This window comes from Glandiceps talaboti, chromosome 18 (assembly GCF_964340395.1).
Source record: "Glandiceps talaboti chromosome 18, keGlaTala1.1, whole genome shotgun sequence".
Taxonomy (NCBI): Eukaryota; Metazoa; Hemichordata; class Enteropneusta; family Spengelidae; genus Glandiceps; species Glandiceps talaboti.
The window spans coordinates 21,964,954-21,986,991 of record NC_135566.1 but is presented as its reverse complement, the minus strand read 5'-3'; the positions used below and the strand labels follow the sequence as shown (position 1 = coordinate 21,986,991).

At 37.8% G+C, this 22,038-nt stretch overlaps 1 protein-coding gene across 1 annotated transcript in view; it reads right to left on the bottom strand.

The window, feature by feature from the left end:
- Positions 1 to 22,038, bottom strand: part of LOC144449831 (phosphatidylinositol 4-kinase alpha-like) — a 197,398-nt gene that overhangs the window by 108,182 nt on the left and 67,178 nt on the right. Inside the window, exons 10-15 of the mRNA XM_078140404.1 lie at positions 14,742 to 14,989; positions 11,462 to 11,557; positions 10,050 to 10,233; positions 8,207 to 8,301; positions 4,265 to 4,475; positions 3,233 to 3,341 (exon numbers count right to left, since the gene is read on the bottom strand). Of these exons, the coding sequence (XP_077996530.1) occupies positions 3,233 to 3,341; positions 4,265 to 4,475; positions 8,207 to 8,301; positions 10,050 to 10,233; positions 11,462 to 11,557; positions 14,742 to 14,989 (943 nt within the window). The remainder of the gene's footprint in view (positions 1 to 3,232; positions 3,342 to 4,264; positions 4,476 to 8,206; positions 8,302 to 10,049; positions 10,234 to 11,461; positions 11,558 to 14,741; positions 14,990 to 22,038) is intronic.

Here is a 22,038-nt window from a genome sequence, read left to right as displayed (position 1 = left end):
AATCTGTAGAGTAACTAAATGGTAACACATTTTTTACAACTGCTGTACCTTGTCAAACATTTCAGAAATCTGTAGAGTAACTAAATGGGAACACATTTCTTACAACTGCTGTACCTTGTCAAACATTTCAGAAATCTGTAGAGTAACTAAATGGTAACACATTTTTTACAACTGCTGTACCTTGTCAAACATTTCAGAAATCTGTATAGTGACTAAATGGTAACACATTTTTTACAACTGCTGTACCTTGTCAAACATTTCAGAAATCTGTATAGTAACTAAATGGTAACACATTTCTTACAACTGCTGTACCTTGTCAAACATTTCAGAAATCTGTATAGTGACTAAATGGTAACACATTTCTTACAACTGCTGTACCTTGTCAAACATTTCAGAAATCTGTAGAGTAACTAAATGGTAACACATTTCTTACAACTGCTGTTACCTTGTCAAACATTTCAGAAATCTGTATAGTGACTAAATGGTAACACATTTCTTACAACTGCTGTACCTTGTCAAACATTTCAGAAATCTGTAGTGACTAAATGGGAACACATTTCTTACAACTGCTGTACCTTGTCAAACATTTCAGAAATCTGTAGAGTAACTAAATGGTAACACATTTCTTACAACTGCTGTACCTTGTCAAACATTTCAGAAATCTGTATAGTGACTAAATGGTAACACATTTCTTACAACTGCTGTACCTTGTCAAACATTTCAGAAATCTGTAGAGTAACTAAATGGTAACACATTTCTTACAACTGCTGTACCTTGTCAAACATTTCAGAAATCTGTAGAGTAACTAAATGGTAACACATTTCTTACAACTGCTGTACCTTGTCAAACATTTCAGAAATCTGTAGAGTAACTAAATGGTAACACATTTCTTACAACTGCTGTACCTTGTCAAACATTTCAGAAATCTGTATAGTGACTAAATGGTAACACATTTCTTACAACTGCTGTACCTTGTCAAACATTTCAGAAATCTGTATAGTGACTAAATGGGAACACATTTCTTACAACTGCTGTACCTTGTCAAACATTTCAGAAATCTGTAGAGTAACTAAATGGTAACACATTTCTTACAACTGCTGTTACCTTGTCAAACATTTCAGAAATCTGTATAGTGACTAAATGGTAACACATTTCTTACAACTGCTGTACCTTGTCAAACATTTCAGAAATCTGTAGAGTAACTAAATGGTAACACATTTCTTACAACTGCTGTTACCTTGTCAAACATTTCAGAAATCTGTAGAGTAACTAAATGGTAACACATTTCTTACAACTGCTGTTACCTTGTCAAACATTTCAGAAATCTGTATAGTGACTAAATGGGAACACATTTCTTACAACTGCTGTACCTTGTCAAACATTTCAGAAATCTGTAGAGTAACTAAATGGTAACACATTTCTTACAACTGCTGTACCTTGTCAAACATTTCAGAAATCTGTATAGTGACTAAATGGTAACACATTTCTTACAACTGCTGTACCTTGTCAAACATTTCAGAAATCTGTAGAGTAACTAAATGGTAACACATTTTTTACAACTGCTGTACCTTGTCAAACATTTCAGAAATCTGTATAGTGACTAAATGGTAACACATTTCTTACAACTGCTGTACCTTGTCAAACATTTCAGAAATCTGTAGTGACTAAATGGGAACACATTTCTTACAACTGCTGTACCTTGTCAAACATTTCAGAAATCTGTAGAGTAACTAAATGGTAACACATTTCTTACAACTGCTGTACCTTGTCAAACATTTCAGAAATCTGTATAGTAACTAAATGGTAACACATTTCTTACAACTGCTGTACCTTGTCAAACATTTCAGAAATCTGTAGAGTAACTAAATGGTAACACATTTCTTACAACTGCTGTACCTTGTCAAACATTTCAGAAATCTGTAGAGTAACTAAATGGTAACACATTTCTTACAACTGCTGTACCTTGTCAAACATTTCAGAAATCTGTATAGTGACTAAATGGTAACACATTTCTTACAACTGCTGTACCTTGTCAAACATTTCAGAAATCTGTAGAGTAACTAAATGGTAACACATTTCTTACAACTGCTGTACCTTGTCAAACATTTCAACAATCAGTGTGACATGTATGTACTTTAAATTGGATTGATGAAGACAAATTTACCAATTTAGTAACATTAGAATGTCGGTATACTATGCTATATTTAACTACCGTACATTAGAATGTCGGTATACTATGCTATATTTAACTACCGTACATTAGAATGTCGGTATACTATGCTATATTTAACTACCGTACATTAGAATGTCGGTATACTATGCTATATTTAACTACCGTACATTAGAATGTCGGTATACTATGCTATATTTAACTACCGTACATTAGAATGTCGGTATACTATGCTATATTTAACTACCGTACATTAGAATGTCGGTATACTATGCTATATTTAACTACCGTACATTAGAATGTCGGTATACTATGCTATATTTAACTACCGTACATTAGAATGTCGGTATACTATGCTATATTTAACTACCGTACATTAGAATGTCGGTATACTATGCTATATTTAACTACCGTACATTAGAATGTCGGTATACTATGCTATATTTAACTACCGTACATTAGAATGTCGGTATACTATGCTATATTTAACTACCGTACATTAGAATGTCGGTATACTATGCTATATTTAACTACCGTACATTAGAATGTCGGTATACTATCGTATAATGCTATATTTAACTACCGTACATTAAAATGTCGGTATACTATGCTATATTTAACTACCGTACATTAGAATGTCGGTATACTATGCTATATTTAACTACCGTACATTAGAATGTCGGTATACTATGCTATATTTAACTACCGTACATTAGAATGTCGGTATACTATGCTATATTTAACTACCGTACATTAGAATGTCGGTATACTATGCTATATTTAACTACCGTACATTAGCGCTCACATTCAAGCAAGGGCCCAGTACTTTCATTTAGTTTTTTGTTAATGTTCCAGTCAATACTCAGGTTTCAACCATTGCAATAGAGGGGGTGTCTGACCTAGTGCCAATATAAATCAATTCCATTGGGTAATTGCTGGTGGCAGTGTTAAAATGCATATTACAATGAATTCAATACCAATGGGTAGGCTCCCACAAATCACAATAACTACAATAAACAATTGGTGTACATTTGCTCTACAGATGTTGAATATCTTTATTACCTGATTCTTCTACAGCAAAACCCATGACTACACAGTAGAGCCAAAAATCACGAAATAGTTTGTGAAGACGTGGTTTAGGATTGCTGATTAGTGGCAGTCTTTTTACCAGCTGTAGGTTAAAAAGAATATGTGATTATAATATGTATCATACATACAACAACAAAGTTGTGTATAACTTTAAAACATAGAGGCAAATGGAAAATTTACATGTATGCAACATGTATGTACGTACGTACGTACGTATGTATGTATGTATGTACGTACGTACATCCGTATGCATACATGGATGTGTGTGTGTGTGTGTGTGTGTGTGTGTGTGTGTGTGTGTGTGTGTGTGTGTGTGTGTGTGTGTGTGTGTATGTATGTATGCACGCACACACACATGTACGTACGTACGTACGTACGTACATACCGGTATGTGATTGCAGTCACTGTACTGTGTCATTTTTTTATAGAAATTTGTTGTTTCAGTTAAACATATGTAATAACAGTACCCCATGCCATGTGAGTGCCAGTGGTGATACTCAGCCTCAGGGGAATTTGCACTCATGCTGCAGTGTTTTCTGCTGCACTTTCATGAGTATCCTGCCACAGAGAAGACTGCAAGCATGAGTGTAAATATCCCAAGTATGCTACCCTGCACTCACACACACACACATTACAGGGTTCTGGCATAGTCATCCATATGGCCACTTTAATCCAACACATTATGAGGTAACTCATGGTTTCACACTTTTGCAATTTTCAGATTACTAATTGAGTTTGTCGAAAGGTCTACATATGTTCACATAAAATATCAACAAGTATTTTATATTAACATAATAGATCTTTACAAACTAAATTAGTTGTCTGAAGATTGCAAAGTGTGAACTCCAAGATATGACTTATGACCTCATATTGTCTTGGATTAAGTCTGGATATACATGATACAAACAAATGGAAGTAGCCACTGAGTACATATGCAAAGCCCGTCTATGGTTCATGTGGGTTTTGTCAGTTTACAAGTAGAGTAATAACTGTTGTTATTCTTACCAATGCAAGTACTGGTATGAGAACACCTAAATTACCAGCACTACTTGATGCTTTGATAGCTGTAGGAGCTTTCTCACTGGCTCTTTTACCTTCAAGACCTAGCTGTACAAACAGTTCCAAGAGTCGTACAAGGAGTTCTTGTTGTTCACTTTCTCCTTCCAGGTTGGCAGCTATGTTGGCTAGTGCATTGATGACAGCCAATGAACAATGTCTAGATGAAAATAAATGTTAGAAACAGTTACAAGGAAATCAATAACTTTAAGTTGTCAATTGATCAACTTTGATCATACTTGTACATACATACACACACACACACACACACACACACACACACACATACATACACACACATACACATACACATACACACACATACATACATACACACACATACATACATACATACACACACACATATACATACATATATACACACACACAGACACATACATACATACATACACACACATATACATACATATATACACACACAGACACATACATACATACATACACACACACATATACATACATATATACACACACACAGACACATACATACATACATACACACATACATACATACATACACACACACATACATACACACACACACACACACACACACACATATATATATACATACACACACACACACACACACACACACACATATAGTCTTCTGGAGAACACTCCCTTTTTGTACTGTAATGAAATGTGTAGATCACGTTATAAGGTGTTGTAGTGATATTTGTTAGTACACCACAGAGTGAAGTGAGCATGTAATTGATTGATTAATCATTTGATTGAATGCTTGATCAATTGGCTGATCAATTTTTGTGGTGAAATAAAACTTATTTGTGTGTGATATTTAATCAACTGACTCATTGATTTTTGTGTTAATTTAGACAAGAGGGAAAGAATGGACAAGATGTCTTTCTTTAGTCAATAAAGAGTGAATTACAGAGAGAAAAGTAGACAGGGACGGAAGAAAACAAAATTTATATCAGATAATAAAATATTTATATTAAATAAAATCAAAACAAACCATAATCTTGTAATTGCCAAGGGACCTGTTACATTAACACTTTGCTTTATCTCTTATCTTTTGGGAGATTATTACACTATACAAACAGTCATTCATGTACAAGCTAGTCTAAAAAAGAGAGTCTATCTTCTATACTAGTTTACACATCACTGAGTGTGTGATAATAACCCAGTAGATAAGAGATAAAGCAAAAATTGGGCCTGTAATCTATGCCCTGGTAACTATGAGATTAGGGTTTTTAATTTTAAATAAGAAAAGAATGGACAAAATGTCTTTATTCAGTCAATAAAGAGGGAGAATTATATACAGCCTAAGACCACTAAAAGAACAGCCTAGCAACACCTATTGTACTACTGTGAATGGGGCTCTTAATCCCTCTCCCTACTGTCTTGCTCATCTTTCAAGTGCTTCGTTAAAGTTGCTTGTTCCTAGCAATCTTTATTTATGAATATATAATACGAAGTGTCTAGTACCACCGCGGTGGCAGTAGCCGATCCTCACTGGAACGGCTAGTGCCACCACCCGCGATATTTCTCGTTGCTGAACCTTTCCCAACAAATAAATCACACAGAACTCCTCGAACGCTTCCATTCTACCTTATAATACCAAATGCAAACTAATTATTTCATTTCTCGTGCAGCGCACAATCGCTCAAAAAGTCACCGTAATGGCAGCCATTCGGCCGGGCATGAACCGATGTTATGCATACGCTAACACTTGTGACACCACCACTACAGAGACTGGTTGTGCGCTGCGCGAGAAATTAAATAATAGCCTTCCATTTGGTGTTTTAAGGTAAAATGGAAGCATTTGAAGGGTTCTGTATGATTTATTTGTTGGGAAATGTTCAGCGACGAGAAATATCGTGGCCCGGGGTATCATGGGTGGTGGCACTAGCCGTTTCAGTGAGGAATGGCTAGTGCCACCGCGGTGGCAGTAGTCTCTCCAGTGAGGACCGGCTGCTGACACCGGGGTGGCAGTAGTCTCTCCAGTGAGGACCGGCTGCTGACACCGGGGTGGCAGTAGTCTCTCCAGTGAGGACCGGCTGCTGACACCGGGGTGGCAGTAGTCTCTCCAGTGAGGACCGGCTGCTGACACCGGGGTGGCAGTAGTCTCTCCAGTGAGGACCGGCTGCTGACACCGGGGTGGCAGTAGTCTCTCCAGTGAGGACCGGCTGCTGACACCGGGGTGGCAGTAGTCTCTCCAGTGAGGACCGGCTGCTGACACCGGGGTGGCAGTAGTCTCTCCAGTGAGGACCGGCTGCTGACACCAGGGTGGTAGTAGTCTCTCCAGTGAGGACCGGCTGCTGACACCGGGGTGGTAGTAGTCTCTCCAGTGAGGACCAGCTGCTGACACCGGGGTGGCAGTAGTCTCTCCAGTGAGGACCGGCTGCTGACACCGGGGTGGCAGTAGTCTCTCCAGTGAGGACCGGCTGCTGACACCGGGGTGGCAGTAGTCTCTCCAGTGAGGACCGGCTGCTGACACCGCGGTGGCAGTAGTCTCTCCAGTGAGGACCGGCTGCTGACACCGGGGTGGTAGTAGTCTCTCCAGTGAGGACCGGCTGCTGACACCGGGGTGGCAGTAGTCTCTCCAGTGAGGACCGGCTGCTGACACCGCGGTGGTAGTAGACTCTCCAGTGAGGACCGGCTGCTGACACCGGGGTGGCAGTAGTCTCTCCAGTGAGGACCGGCTGCTGACACCGCGGTGGTAGTAGACTCTCCAGTGAGGACCGGCTGCTGACACCGGGGTGGTACTAGACTCGGCCTATATAATAAGCATGCCTTTTGTTTTAGACTCTCTCCAAAGACTGTCAAATGTTGTGTACAAAGATACTTCATGTCTTTACAGATTTTTGCAATTGACTCAGAAAGTATAGATTGGAAATGGTCAAAGGTTGGTGTCTTCTATGACCTGAACTGAAGACTGTCAAAATCAAAATCACTGTAGCTTCAGATGAATTATGCTCTCTTAAAGTTGCTTGTACTGTAGGCCAGGGATAAGAATAAACTATACTTCGACTCTATTACCCTTGCTTGTAGCCGCTAATTTTTTTTCTTCACCACTTGTGTAGGACATTTTTCAATCATGTCATTGATAATAATGGTCGTCCTTGTTCTCAGAGTCATAAAAGTCAGTTCCTAAATTTCACTCCATTCACGCGGTCATCAAAATCTATCATTTCACCATCAAAATACATGTCAACAAACGTGTTTGGTAACCTGATACAACTACAAGTACACGTCATATACTATAGTACACACACACACACACACACACACACACACACACACACACACACACACACACACACACACACACATACACACACACAGACATGTGACACACACACAGACACACAGACACAGACAGACAGACACACACAGACAGACACACACACACACACACACACACACACACACACACACACACACATATACAGGAACATGTTTTAAGCTGTCTGACAGACTGTCAACATTCGGTTGGGATGTATCTCGGGACCAAATATCATGTTACTTTACGTGATCAAATGTAACATTGCGACTTTGTACATAAACAGTGGATTCCTAATTAGGATTAAAAGATTACTGCTAAATCAAATAAGTGACACACACCACAGGAAAGTCTGCGTTGCTAGTCAGTTCTTTTAGTGGTCTGAAATACAGCTGAAAGAGAGAAAAGTAGCAAGGGAAAGAAGGGAACAAGTTTTATATCACCACAAAAATCAATCAATCAGTTGATCAAATATCACACACAAAATAAGTTTTATTTCACCACAAAAATTAATCGTTCTATTGATCAATCATTCAAAATAATAATAAATCAATCAATGAAGCGATCGAATGTTCGATCGACTACATGCTCGCTTCATCCTGTTAGTATACTACTAAACCTACCTGTAACCATGTGTGTCATCTGTTCCATATGTTGCTGAACCAGCTTCCACACTGATTTGAATGAACATATTCATTACAACCTGATAAATTGATGACTGAAATCAACAGATAATATAATAGTATTCATATTAGTATGCTAGGTTTTATATCACATGCCAACAATATAGTTAGAATACAAACACTAATATCTGACCCATTCATCGAAATAATGATGATAGGTATTGTTATGCAAGGAAGTACATACAGCCTCATACCAGAATCAACAATAGATAAATGTACATGACATCTTGACTCTATCACACTGTTCAGTATCTGATTACACTATACCGTATGAGTTGTAGCTGACACTGCTGTTAAAGTTACTCCTCAACCAACCACCAAACTTTACCAATTATTAAACTATGTATTTTACAAGCTAGTATTTTCATTGGTACAATGTACACAATCATATTACAGGCTAGTATTTTCATTGGTACAATGTACACAATCATTTTGACAATTAAATGTCACAACTCTTCCAAAAACACAACAGCAATGTTTTTCATTAAAGAGACTTTCAAAATAACAATTACCTAACTTTCTCATGTCAAAGTAATACATATTTGGAACGTAAGGAGTCTACACTCTTGACTCACACTTGTGGTCAAAATTATGGGTGACGGTTACTTGTGGTCAAAATTATGGGTGACGATCACTTGTGGTCAAAATTATGGGTGACGGTTACTTGTGGTCAAAATCAGAGTTCACTTGTGATCAAAATCAGGGGTCATACAAGTACTTGTGGTAAAAATCAGAGGTCACGTGGTAAAAATCAGAGGTCACTTGCGGTCAAACTCAGGGTAAGTATGTTATCAAAATCAGGGGTCATACTTGTCATAACAAGTCATTGAGAATGACATACTCCCCGCTATAATTGGGTTTTAAGGAATTATCACTACTCTGATCACGCAACAACACTTGTGAACCTAAATCAAACAGACTTAGATATGTTGTGTCTGCTTGTTGGACATGGAACATGCCTACAACAATAAAGGATTGGTCGGGTATGGGGGATCATATCACGATGAAAATGGATATGCACATGTATGTCATAGAACACTGTCCTAATACCAACTTTGAATGTGATCTGTTCAAGCATGTCTGAGTTATGGCTTTGGACATGGAAAAATCACAAACAAAATGGCTGCCAGGCAGCCATATTGGATCATATTACAACAACAATGAATATGCACATGTATGTCATAGAACACTGTCCTAATACCAACTTTGAATGAGATCTGTTCAAGTATGTCTGAGTTATGGTTTTGGACATGAAAATTCACAAACAAAATGGCTGCCAGGCGGCCACATTGGATCGTATCATGACAACAATGAATATGCACATATATGCCATAGAACACTGTCCTAATACCAACTTTGAATGAGATCTGTTCAAGCATGTCTGAGTTATGGCTTTAGACAGGGAAAATTTGCAAACAAAATGGCTGCTAGGTGGCCATACTGGATCGTATCATGAAACAAATTGACGTGCATATGTATGCTATTGTATGTTGCCCCTGTACCAAGTTTGAAAAAAATCGGTCCAGGCATCTCCAAGAAACGGCTGCGGACGGACGGACGGACGGACGGACGGACGGATGGACGGACGGACGCACGGACAGATGGAACCCAATCCATAAGTCCCCGTCCCGGACTTTGTCCGGCGGGGACAAAAAATCAGGGGTCACATGGGGTCAAAATCAGGGGTCATGTTTCAAGTCAAAGTCAGGGTCAGTGCGGTGACACTTAGGGCCATGAACTGGGGTCACAATTTGGGTCATAAAAATAGCATGTATAGACTTACTGAACCACTAATTATCATACATCCTAACATGTCTACAATCAAGACATCCAGTGGTGATGGCGGCCGACAAAAACGTTGTTGAAATATCTGAAAGATACTTTCCATCGTCCTTGGAGTACTGCGTAAAATTACTGCCACATGACCCAGTGTTAGAATTGTGTTAATAGAAGTCAATGTAGATTCCCTGTAGTGGATAGATTAAACAATAAATTAGTCTGTCTGTTACCATAACTAATACCCTTAAATGAATATTACAAGGTCTGTCTGTTACCATAACTAATACCCTTAAATGAATATTACAAGGTCTGTCTGTTACCATAACTAATACCCTTAAATGAATATTACAAGGTCTGTCTGTTACCATAACTAATACCCTTAAATGAATATTACAAGGTCTGTCTGTTACCATAACTAATACCCTTAAATGAATATTACAAGGTCTGTCTGTTACCATAACTAATACCCTTAAATGGATATTACAAGGTCTGTTTTCATAATGAGTGAAATAATATTACAAATGTCTGTCTGTTACCATATCTAGTGTAGATCTAAATGAATATTACAATGTCTGTTATCATACCTAGTGTAGACCTATATGTCTGTCTGTTACCACACCTAATGTAGACCTATATGTCTGTCTGTTACCACATCTAGTGTAGACCTATGTCTGTTTGCTACCACACCTAATGTACACCTATATGTCTACCTGTTACCATACCTAATGTAGACCTATATGTCTGTCTGTTACCACATCTAGTGTAGACCTATGTCTGTTTGCTACCACACCTAATGTACACCTATATGTCTACCTGGTACCACACCTAATATAGACATATATGTCTGTCTGTTACCACATCTAGTGTAGACCTATGTCTGTCTGTTACCACACCTAATGTAGACCTATATGTCTGCCTGTTACCACACCTAATGTAGACCTATATGTCTGTCTGTTACCATACCTAGGGTAGCCCTATATGTCTGCCTGTTACCACACCTAATGTAGACCTATATGTATGTCTGTTACCATACCTAGTGTAGACCTATATGTCTGTCTGTTACCATATCTAGTGTAGACCTATATGTCTGTCTGTTACCATACCTAATGTAGACCTATATGTCTGTCTGTAGCATACCTAGTGTAGACCTATATGTCTGCCTGTTACCACACCTAATGTAGACATATGTCTGTCTGTTACCACACCTAGTGTAGACCTATATGTCTGTCTGTTACCATACCTAGTGTAGACCTATATGTCTGTCTGTTACCATACCTAGTGTAGACTTAAATTATTAATTACATCTAAACAATGGTGTTGTTTTCACAAAACCAACTACAATCAAAATGACAGAATAAGATTTTTTACTTTACATATTTGAATACTTACCTATGACTGGTTTATTTGAGTACTTACCTATCACTGGTTTCTGCTGTATACAATCTGTTTGATACTGATGCAAGGAATGCCTGTACACAGTCTGAGTTTTCTTGTAGCCCAGCCTTCAGTGACCTACAATTGAGAATCAAATGTAAGTAGTCCACCTCTTTTTAAAACCTTGACCTTTGAACTTGGTGTTCATGGCAGTTGAGAAAATCAAGCCATTTCTCGTACATCGCAAACACTTTTTTGGTATTTAAAAATGGTAAATTTCTATTACATTACATCTATTATGCATATTTAGCATAAAAGTAAGAAAATGCAAACAATTATCAATTTAGTATTGTAACCCAACCAAGACTGTAGTGGTAAGAGACACAAAGCTAACCACTCAGTCAATGGACAACTCTAATTACCCTAAATATGACTGCCATTTGGTCACATCCAATTACATCATTTAAAACAAAGTGACATGTACATGACTGTCTATATCGATCATTCTACAATATGTCACTGTTATGTCTGGTTTGAATGAAATCAGATATTGAAAGCTTGCTAAAGTGCTGTGTCTGGACTCACAAGACTATGCTGGCTAAAGTGCTGTGTCTGGACTCACAATGCTATGCTGGCTAAAGTGCTGTGTCTGGACTCACAAGACTATGCTGGCTAAAGTTATGTGCCTGGACTCACAATGCTATGCTGGCTAAAGTTATGTGCCTGGACTCACAATGCTATGCTGGCTAAGTTATGTGCCTGGACTCACAATGCTATATGCTGGCTAAAGTTATGTGCCTGGACTCACAATGCTATGCTGGCTAAAATTATGTGCCTGGACTCACAATGTTATGCTGGCTAAAGTTATGTGCCTGGACTCACAAGACCATGCTGGCTAAAGTTATGTGCCTGGACTCACAATGCTATGCTGGCTAAAGTTATGTGCCTGGATTCACAATGCTATATGCTGGCTAAAGTGCTGTGTCTGGACTCACAAGACTATGCTGGCTAAAGTGCTGTGTCTGGACTCACAATGCTATGCTGGCTAAAGTTATATGCCTGGACTCACAATGCTATGCTGGCTAAAGTTATGTGCCTGGACTCACAAGACCATGCTGGCTAAAGTGCTGTGTCTGGACTCACAAGACCATGCTGGCTAAAGTGCTGTGTCTGGACTCACAAGACCATGCTGGCTAAAGTGCTGTGTCTGGACTCACAAGACTATGCTGGCTAAAGTTATGTGCCTGGACTCACAATGCTATGCTGGCTAAAGTTATGTGCCTGGACTCACAATGCTATGCTGGCTAAGTTATGTGCCTGGACTCACAATGCTATATGCTGGCTAAAGTTATGTGCCTGGACTCACAATGCTATGCTGGCTAAAGTTATGTGCCTGGACTCACAATGCTATGCTGGCTAAAATTATGTGCCTGGACTCACAATGTTATGCTGGCTAAAGTTATGTGCCTGGACTCACAAGACCATGCTGGCTAAAGTTATGTGCCTGGACTCACAATGCTATGCTGGCTAAAGTTATGTGCCTGGATTCACAATGCTATGCTGGCTAAAGTTATGTGCCTGGACTCACAAGACCATGCTGGCTAAAGTTATGTGCCTGGACTCACAATGCTATGCTGGCTAAAGTTATATGCCTGGACTCACAATGCTATGCTGGCTAAAGTTATGTGCCTGGACTCACAAGACCATGCTGGCTAAAGTTATGTGACTGGACTCACAATGCTATGCTGGCTAAAGTTATGTGCCTGGACTCACAATGCTATGCTGGCTAAGTTATGTGCCTGGACTCACAATGCTATATGCTGGCTAAAGTTATGTGCCTGGACTCACAATGCTATGCTGGCTAAGTTATGTGCCTGGACTCACAATGCTATATGCTGGCTAAAGTTATGTGCCTGGACTCACAAGACCATGCTGGCTAAAGTTATGTGCCTGGACTCACAATGCTATGCTGGCTAAAGTTATGTGCCTGGACTCACAATGCTATGCTGGCTAAAGTTATGTGCCTGGACTCACAATGCTATGCTGGCTAAAGTTATGTGCCTGGACTCACAATGCTATGCTGGCTAAAGTTATGTGCCTGGACTCACAAGATACAGTGTTTCCTCTGGGTCAAAAAATTTACTAGCAATTTGGCTAATTTGCCTCAAAATTTATTAGCCAAACCAGACTTTCAATTAGCCAAACTTTTGTGATAAAAATGAACTTATTTAAATACAGACAATAACACGCACTTGTATAATTATATGTTTTTACTCTGTTCATTTACATACACTTTTCATGTCATGTTGGCAAATGTACGGCTCTCATCTTTGCTTCGAAGTTGTAGCACCACAAGTCTATGTTTTAGTCAGTTCTCATTGTAACTATTTTCTAAATCTATGTGCAGTGTGACCTGTGAAATTTGAATGATCCAACGTATGCATAACGTTTCAACAGTTTCATGTGCCCATGATCATTTCCTGACGTGGAGAGCACCTCTTGGGTAGTTTAGAAACTACGTGATATTATCATTACTTATCGACGTGATTGGTTACTTATTAACAGATGTGGTTAGAAAGGGTTTCCATCAATAGCACGGCCATTACGGCGAAGCATCTTCCCTCACGAGTGAAATGATGATCAAATGGACCACATCGTTGGACAGTCTTTCCTGAAAAGTTCACTTAGATAAATTCAAACTGCCATCACCATTTCATTCTCACTAAAACTGAAACTTTTTCTTTTTAAGCTTCGTTACGAGATCGAACGCATGACGTGAATTTATCGTCACTACACCATGCTCTGCGCTTCGTCTGAGGTGGACATGGTTCGCAGGTTATGTATCGTTCAAGAATAAACAAATATCTTCATGTATACTGAGTTAACAGTTCTCCTCAGATCAGCGACACAAAATTTGTATCAAACGCTTTTACAACTGTATCTCTGTCAAATTGAAAGTTCACGCTGTCGTTCGTACTTCATGTCATGGAACTCAGTTTGTACGTTGCGGTATTCACCGTATTGTTTCGTGTTTTCGGCCTACGTAGTGGAAGGCCTGGTAAAGACGACATTGCTGATGTAACAATTTTATGACTTGTTTAACTTTTGAGGATTTGTAGTTTAAATTATGGATATTCCACGTTGCGACAAAGAAACCACAAGCATTATGCATAGATTTTCTGGTGCCCTATTCTAAATTGGCTTCGCAAGTTTGTCTAATTGTATCAAAAATATTCTCGCCAAATGCAGATTTTATTTGCATTTTGTGATTTGGCGAGTGGGCAGCGGAAACACTGAGATAGATTAATATAGTCTACAATACCTGCAGAGATTATGGATAGCAGCATCTCTTAACTTTTCAAATGGTGTCAAATCAGCATCAGACAAGCCACTGATAAAAGTAGCTGACTTGCCACCAACTGTCACCTTAACACCAAGTCCTACTGAACTTATGTTATGTTGTTTGTGTAGTTTTAGAAGTACTGGGGAAGGAGTAACTAGGAAGTCTTCCAATGCATGAATACACATCTGAGCTAGAATAGGAAACTTTTCAGCCACTGTACCAAGACCCTGTAAGTAAATGACAACATGGAAAACAGTTTTATAATGTAAAAAGACAGGTGTTTGATAGAGCTACAGAAAACGATTGTCTGGTCCTTGTGACTTCACTACTAAAACTGTTAGATTCTAATATTGGGTCATGGTGTACAGGTTATTGTAATGTTACAAGTAAAATGTTCAGATTCTAATATTGGGTCAAGGTGTACAGGTTATTGTAATGTTACAAGTAAAATGTTTAGATTCTAATATTGGGTCAAGGTGTACAGGTTATTGTAATGTTACAAGTAAAATGTTTAGATTCTAATATTGGGTCAAGGTGTACAGGTTATTGTAATGTTACAAGTAAAATGTTCAGATACTAATATTGGGTCATGGTGTACAGGTTATTGTAATGTTACAAGTAAAATGTTTAGATTCTAATATTGGGTCATGGTGTACAGGTTAATGTAATGTTACAAGTAAAATGTTTAGATTCTAATATTGGGTCAAGGTGTACAGGTTATTGTAATGTTACAAGTAAAATGATTAGATTCTAATATTGGGTCATGGTGTACAGGTTAATGTAATGTTACAAGTAAAATGTTTAGATTCTAATATTGGGTCAAGGTGTACAGGTTATTGTAATGTTACAAGTAAAATGATTAGATTCTAATATTGGGTCATGGTGTACAGGTTATTGTAATGTTAATCATTCAATCTATACTGAATAGTGGGTCAATCTATACTGAATAGTGGGTCAATCTGTACTGAATAGTGGGTCAATCTGTACTGAATAGTGGGTCAATCTATACTGAATAGTGGGTCAGTCTGTACTGAATAGTGGGTCAATCTATACTGAATAGTGGGTCAATCTATACTGAATAGTGGGTCAGTCTATACTGAATAGTGGGTCAATCTGTACTGAATAGTGGGTCAATCTATACTGAATTGTGGGTCAATCTATACTGAATAGTGGGTCAATCTGTACTGAATAGTGGGTCAATCTGTACTGAATAGTGGGTCAATCTGTACTGAATAGTGGGTCAATCTGTACTGAATAGTGGGTCAATCTGTACTGAATAGTGGGTCAGTCTGTACTGAATAGTGGGTCAATCAATACTGAATAGTGGGTCAATCTGTACTGAATAGTGGGTCAGTCTGTACTGAATAGTGGGTCAATCAATACTGAATAGTGGGTCAATCAATACTGAATAGTGGGTCAATCTGTACTGAATAGTGGGTCAATCTGTACTGAATAGTGGGTCAATCAATACTGAATAGTGGGTCAGTCTGTACTGAATAGTGGGTCAATCAATACTGAATAGTGGGTCAATCTGTACTGAATAGTGGGTCAGTCTGTACTGAATAGTGGGTCAATCTATACTGAATAGTGGGTCAATCTGTACTGAATAGTGGGTCAATCTATACTGAATAGTGGGTCAATCTGTACTGAATAGTGGGTCAATCTATACTGAATAGTGGGTCAGTCTGTACTGAATAGTGGGTCAGTCTGTACTGAATAGTGGGTCAATCTATACTGAATAGTAGGTCAATCTGTACTAAATAGTGGGTCAATCTGTACTGAATAGTGGGTCAATCTATACTGAATAGTGGGTCAATCTATACTGAATAGTGGGTCAATCTGTACTGAATAGTGGGTCAATCAATACTGAATAGTGGGTCAGTCTGTACTGAATAGTGGGTCAATCAATACTGAATAGTGGGTCAATCTGTACTGAATAGTGGGTCAGTCTGTACTGAATAGTGGGTCAATCTATACTGAATAGTGGGTCAATCTGTACTGAATAGTGGGTCAATCTATACTGAATAGTGGGTCAATCTGTACTGAATAGTGGGTCAATCTATACTGAATAGTGGGTCAGTCTGTACTGAATAGTGGGTCAGTCTGTACTGAATAGTGGGTCAATCTATACTGAATAGTAGGTCAATCTGTACTAAATAGTGGGTCAATCTGTACTGAATAGTGGGTCAATCTGTACTGAATAGTGGGTCAATCTATACTGAATAGTGAGTCAATCTATACTGAATAGTGGGTCAATCTATACTGAATAGTGGGTCAGTCTGTACTGAATAGTGGGTCAGTCTGTACTGAATAGTGGGTCAATCTGTACTGAATAGTGGGTCAGTCTGTACTGAATAGTGGGTCAGTCTGTACTGAATAGTGGGTCAATCTGTACTGAATAGTGGGTCAATCTGTACTGAATAGTGGGTCAATCTGTACTGAATAGTGGGTCAATCTGTACTGAATAGTGGGTCAATCTATACTGAATAGTGGGTCAATCTATACTGAATAGTGGGTCAATCTATACTGAATAGTGGGTCAATCTGTACTGAATAGTGGGTCAATCTATACTGAAAAGTGGGTCAATCTATACTGAATAGTGGGTCAATCTATACTGAATAGTGGGTCAGTCTGTACTGAATAGTGGGTCAATCTATACTGAATTGTGGGTCAATCTATACTGAATAGTGGGTCAGTCTGTACTGAATAGTGGGTCAATCTATACTGAATAGTGGGTCAGTCTGTACTGAATAGTGGGTCAATCAATACTGAATAGTGGGTCAATCTGTACTGAATAGTGGGTCAGTCTGTACTGAATAGTGGGTAAATCTATACTGAATAGTGGGTCAGTCTATACTGAATAGTGGGTCAATATATCAACAAAGACTGAATTGTGCAGTCAGTACTTTCAACATGCCATATCTCAGCTATGGAATTTCCTGTCAGTTCACATGGACATTTATGGGGTAAAGATTGCAAGAATTGGACAAAGTGAGAGCTAATTTAGTCATGGCTGTTGATATCACATGGCAATGCACAAAGTCATGAAAACTATGTAAAGAACTGTGTGTAACAATACTGGTTAGGCAAGTTTTGATTATTGGAAATCACTATTGAAACAGTGGAGTGAAAACAATAGTCATAGAAAATAAGTGGTAACTTTGGGACTGATGTCTTTATACTCCATCTAATAAGTGATAACTTTGGGTCTAATGTCTTTATACTCCATCTAATAAGTGGTAACTTTGGGTCTAATGTCTTTACACTCCATCTAATAAGTGGTAACTTTGGGTCTAATGTCTTTACACTCCATCTAATAAGTGATAACTTTGGGTCTGATGTCTTTACACTCCATCTAATAAGTGATAACTTTGGGTCTAATGTCTTTACACTCCATCTAATAAGTGGTAACTTTGGGTCTAATGTCTTTATACTACATCTAATAAGTGGTAACTTTGGGTCTAATGTCTTTATACTCCATCTAATAAGTGATAACTTTGGGTCTAATGTCTTTATACTCCATCTAATAAGTGGTAACTTTGGGTCTAATGTCTTTACACTCCATCTAATAAGTGGTAACTTTGGGTCTAATGTCTTTACACTCCATCTAATAAGTGATAACTTTGGGTCTGATGTCTTTATACTCCATCTAATAAGTGATAACTTTGGGTCTAATGTCTTTATACTCCATCTAATAAGTGGTAACTTTGGGTCTAATGTCTTTATACTCCATCTAATAAGTGATAACTTTGGGTCTGATGTCTTTATACTCCATCTAATAAGTGATAACTTTGGGTCTAATGTCTTTATACTCCATCTAATAAGTGATAACTTTGGGTCTAATGTCTTTATACTCCATCTAATAAGTGGTAACTTTGGGACTGATGTCTTTATACTCCATCTAATAAGTGGTAACTTTGGGTCTGATGTCTTTATACTCCATCTAATAAGTGATAACTTTGGGTCTGATGTCTTTACACTCCATCTAATAAGTGGTAACTTTGGGTCTGATGTCTATACACTCCATCTAATAAGTGGTAACTTTGGGTCTAATGTCTTTATACTCCATCTAATAAGTGATAACTTTGGTTCTGATGTCTATACACTCCATCTAATAAGTGGTAACTTTGGGACTGATGTCTTTATACTCCATCTAATAAGTGATAACTTTGGGTCTGATGCCTTTATACTCCATCTAATAAGTGATAACTTTGGGTCTAATGTCTTTATACTCCATCTAATAAGTGGTAACTTTGGGTCTAATGTCTTTATACTCCATCTAATAAGTGATAACTTTGGGACTGATGTCTTTATACTCCATCTAATAAGTGATAACTTTGGGTCTGATGCCTTTATACTCCATCTAATAAGTGGTAACTTTGGGTCTAATGTCTTTATACTCCATCTAATAAGTGGTAACTTTGGGTCTGATGCCTTTATACTCCATCTAATAAGTGATAACTTTGGGTCTAATGTCTTTACACTCCATCTAATAAGTGGTAACTTTGGGTCTGATGCCTTTATACTCCATCTAATAAGTGGTAACTTTGGGTCTAATGTCTTTATACTCCATCTAATAAGTGATAACTTTGGGACTGATGCCTTTATACTCCATCTAATAAGTGGTAACTTTGGGTCTAATGTCTTTATACTCCATCTAATAAGTGGTAACTTTGGGTCTAATGTCTTTACACTCCATCTAATAAGTGGTAACTTTGGGTCTAATGTCTTTACACTCCATCTAATAAGTGGTAACTTTGGGACTGATGCCTTTATACTCCATCTAATAAGTGGTAACTTTGGGTCTAATGTCTTTACACTCCATCTAATAAGTGGTAACTTTGGGACTGATGCCTTTATACTCCATCTAATAAGTGGTAACTTTGGGTCTGATGTCTTTATACTCCATCTAATAAGTGGTAACTTTGGGTCTAATGTCTTTATACTCCATCTAATAAGTGGTAACTTTGGGTCTGATGTCTATACACTCGATCTAATAAGTGGTAACTTTGGGTCTGATGTCTTTACACTCCATCTAATAAGTGGTAACTTTGGGTCTGATGTCTATACACTCGATCTAATAAGTGGTAACTTTGGGTCTAATGTCTTTATACTCCATCTAATAAGTGGTAACTTTGGGTCTGATGCCTTTATACTCCATCTAATAAGTGGTAACTTTGGGTCTGATGCCTTTATACTCCATCTAATAAGTGATAACTTTGGGTCTAATGTCTTTATACTCCATCTAATAAGTGATAACTTTGGGTCTAATGTCTTTATACTCCATCTAATAAGTGGTAACTTTGGGTCTGATGTCTTTACACTCCATCTAATAAGTGATAACTTTGGGTCTGATGTCTTTATACTCCATCTAATAAGTGATAACTTTGGGTCTAATGTCTTTATACTCCATCTAATAAGTGATAACTTTGGGTCTAATGTCTTTACACTCCATCTAATAAGTGATAACTTTGGGTCTGATGTCTTTACACTCCATCTAATAAGTGGTAACTTTGGGTCTGATGTCTATACACTCGATCTAATAAGTGGTAACTTTGGGTCTAATGTCTTTATACTCCATCTAATAAGTGGTAACTTTGGGTCTGATGCCTTTATACTCCATCTAATAAGTGGTAACTTTGGGTCTGATGCCTTTATACTCCATCTAATAAGTGATAACTTTGGGTCTAATGTCTTTATACTCCATCTAATAAGTGGTAACTTTGGGTCTGATGTCTTTACACTCCATCTAATAAGTGATAACTTTGGGTCTGATGTCTTTATACTCCATCTAATAAGTGATAACTTTGGGTCTAATGTCTTTATACTCCATCTAATAAGTGATAACTTTGGGTCTAATGTCTTTACACTCCATCTAATAAGTGATAACTTTGGGTCTGATGTCTTTACACTCCATCTAATAAGTGGTAACTTTGGGTCTGATGTCTATACACTCGATCTAATAAGTGGTAACTTTGGGTCTAATGTCTTTATACTCCATCTAATAAGTGGTAACTTTGGGTCTGATGCCTTTATACTCCATCTAATAAGTGGTAACTTTGGGTCTGATGCCTTTATACTCCATCTAATAAGTGATAACTTTGGGTCTAATGTCTTTATACTCCATCTAATAAGTGATAACTTTGGGTCTAATGTCTTTATACTCCATCTAATAAGTGGTAACTTTGGGTCTGATGTCTTTACACTCCATCTAATAAGTGATAACTTTGGGTCTGATGTCTTTATACTCCATCTAATAAGTGATAACTTTGGGTCTAATGTCTTTATACTCCATCTAATAAGTGATAACTTTGGGTCTAATGTCTTTACACTCCATCTAATAAGTGATAACTTTGGGTCTGATGTCTTTATACTCCATCTAATAAGTGATAACTTTGGGTCTAATGTCTTTACACTCCATCTAATAAGTGGTAACTTTGGGTCTGATGTCTTTATACTCCATCTAATAAGTGGTAACTTTGGGTCTAATGTCTTTATACTCCATCTAATAAGTGGTAACTTTGGGTCTGATGTCTTTATACTCCATCTAATAAGTGGTAACTTTGGGTCTAATGTCTTTATACTCCATCTAATAAGTGGTAACTTTGGGTCTAATGTCTTTATACTCCAACTAATAAGTGATAACTTTAGGACTGATGCCTTTATACTCCATCTAATAAGTGGTAACTTTGGGACTGATGTCTTTATACTCCATCTAATAAGTGATAACTTTGGGACTGATGCCTTTATACTCCATCTAATAAGTGGTAACTTTGGGTCTAATGTCTTTATACTCCATCTAATAAGTGATAACTTTAGGACCGATGCCTTTATACTCCATCTAATAAGTGGTAACTTTGGGACTGATGCCTTTATACTCCATCTAATAAGTGGTAAATTTGGGACTGATGCCTTTATACTCCATCTAATAAGTGATAACTTTGGGTCTAATGTCTTTATACTCCATCTAATAAGTGATAACTTTGGGTCTGATGCCTTTATACTCCATCTAATAAGTGATAACTTTGGGACTGATGTCTTTATACTCCATCTAATAAGTGATAACTTTGGGACTGATGCCTTTATACTCCATCTAATAAGTGATAACTTTGGGACTGATGTCTTTATACTCCATCTAATAAGTGATAACTTTGGGTCTAATGTCTTTACACTCCATCTAATAAGTGGTAACTTTGGGTCTGATGTCTATACACTCGATCTAATAAGTGGTAACTTTGGGTCTAATGTCTTTATACTCCATCTAATAAGTGGTAAC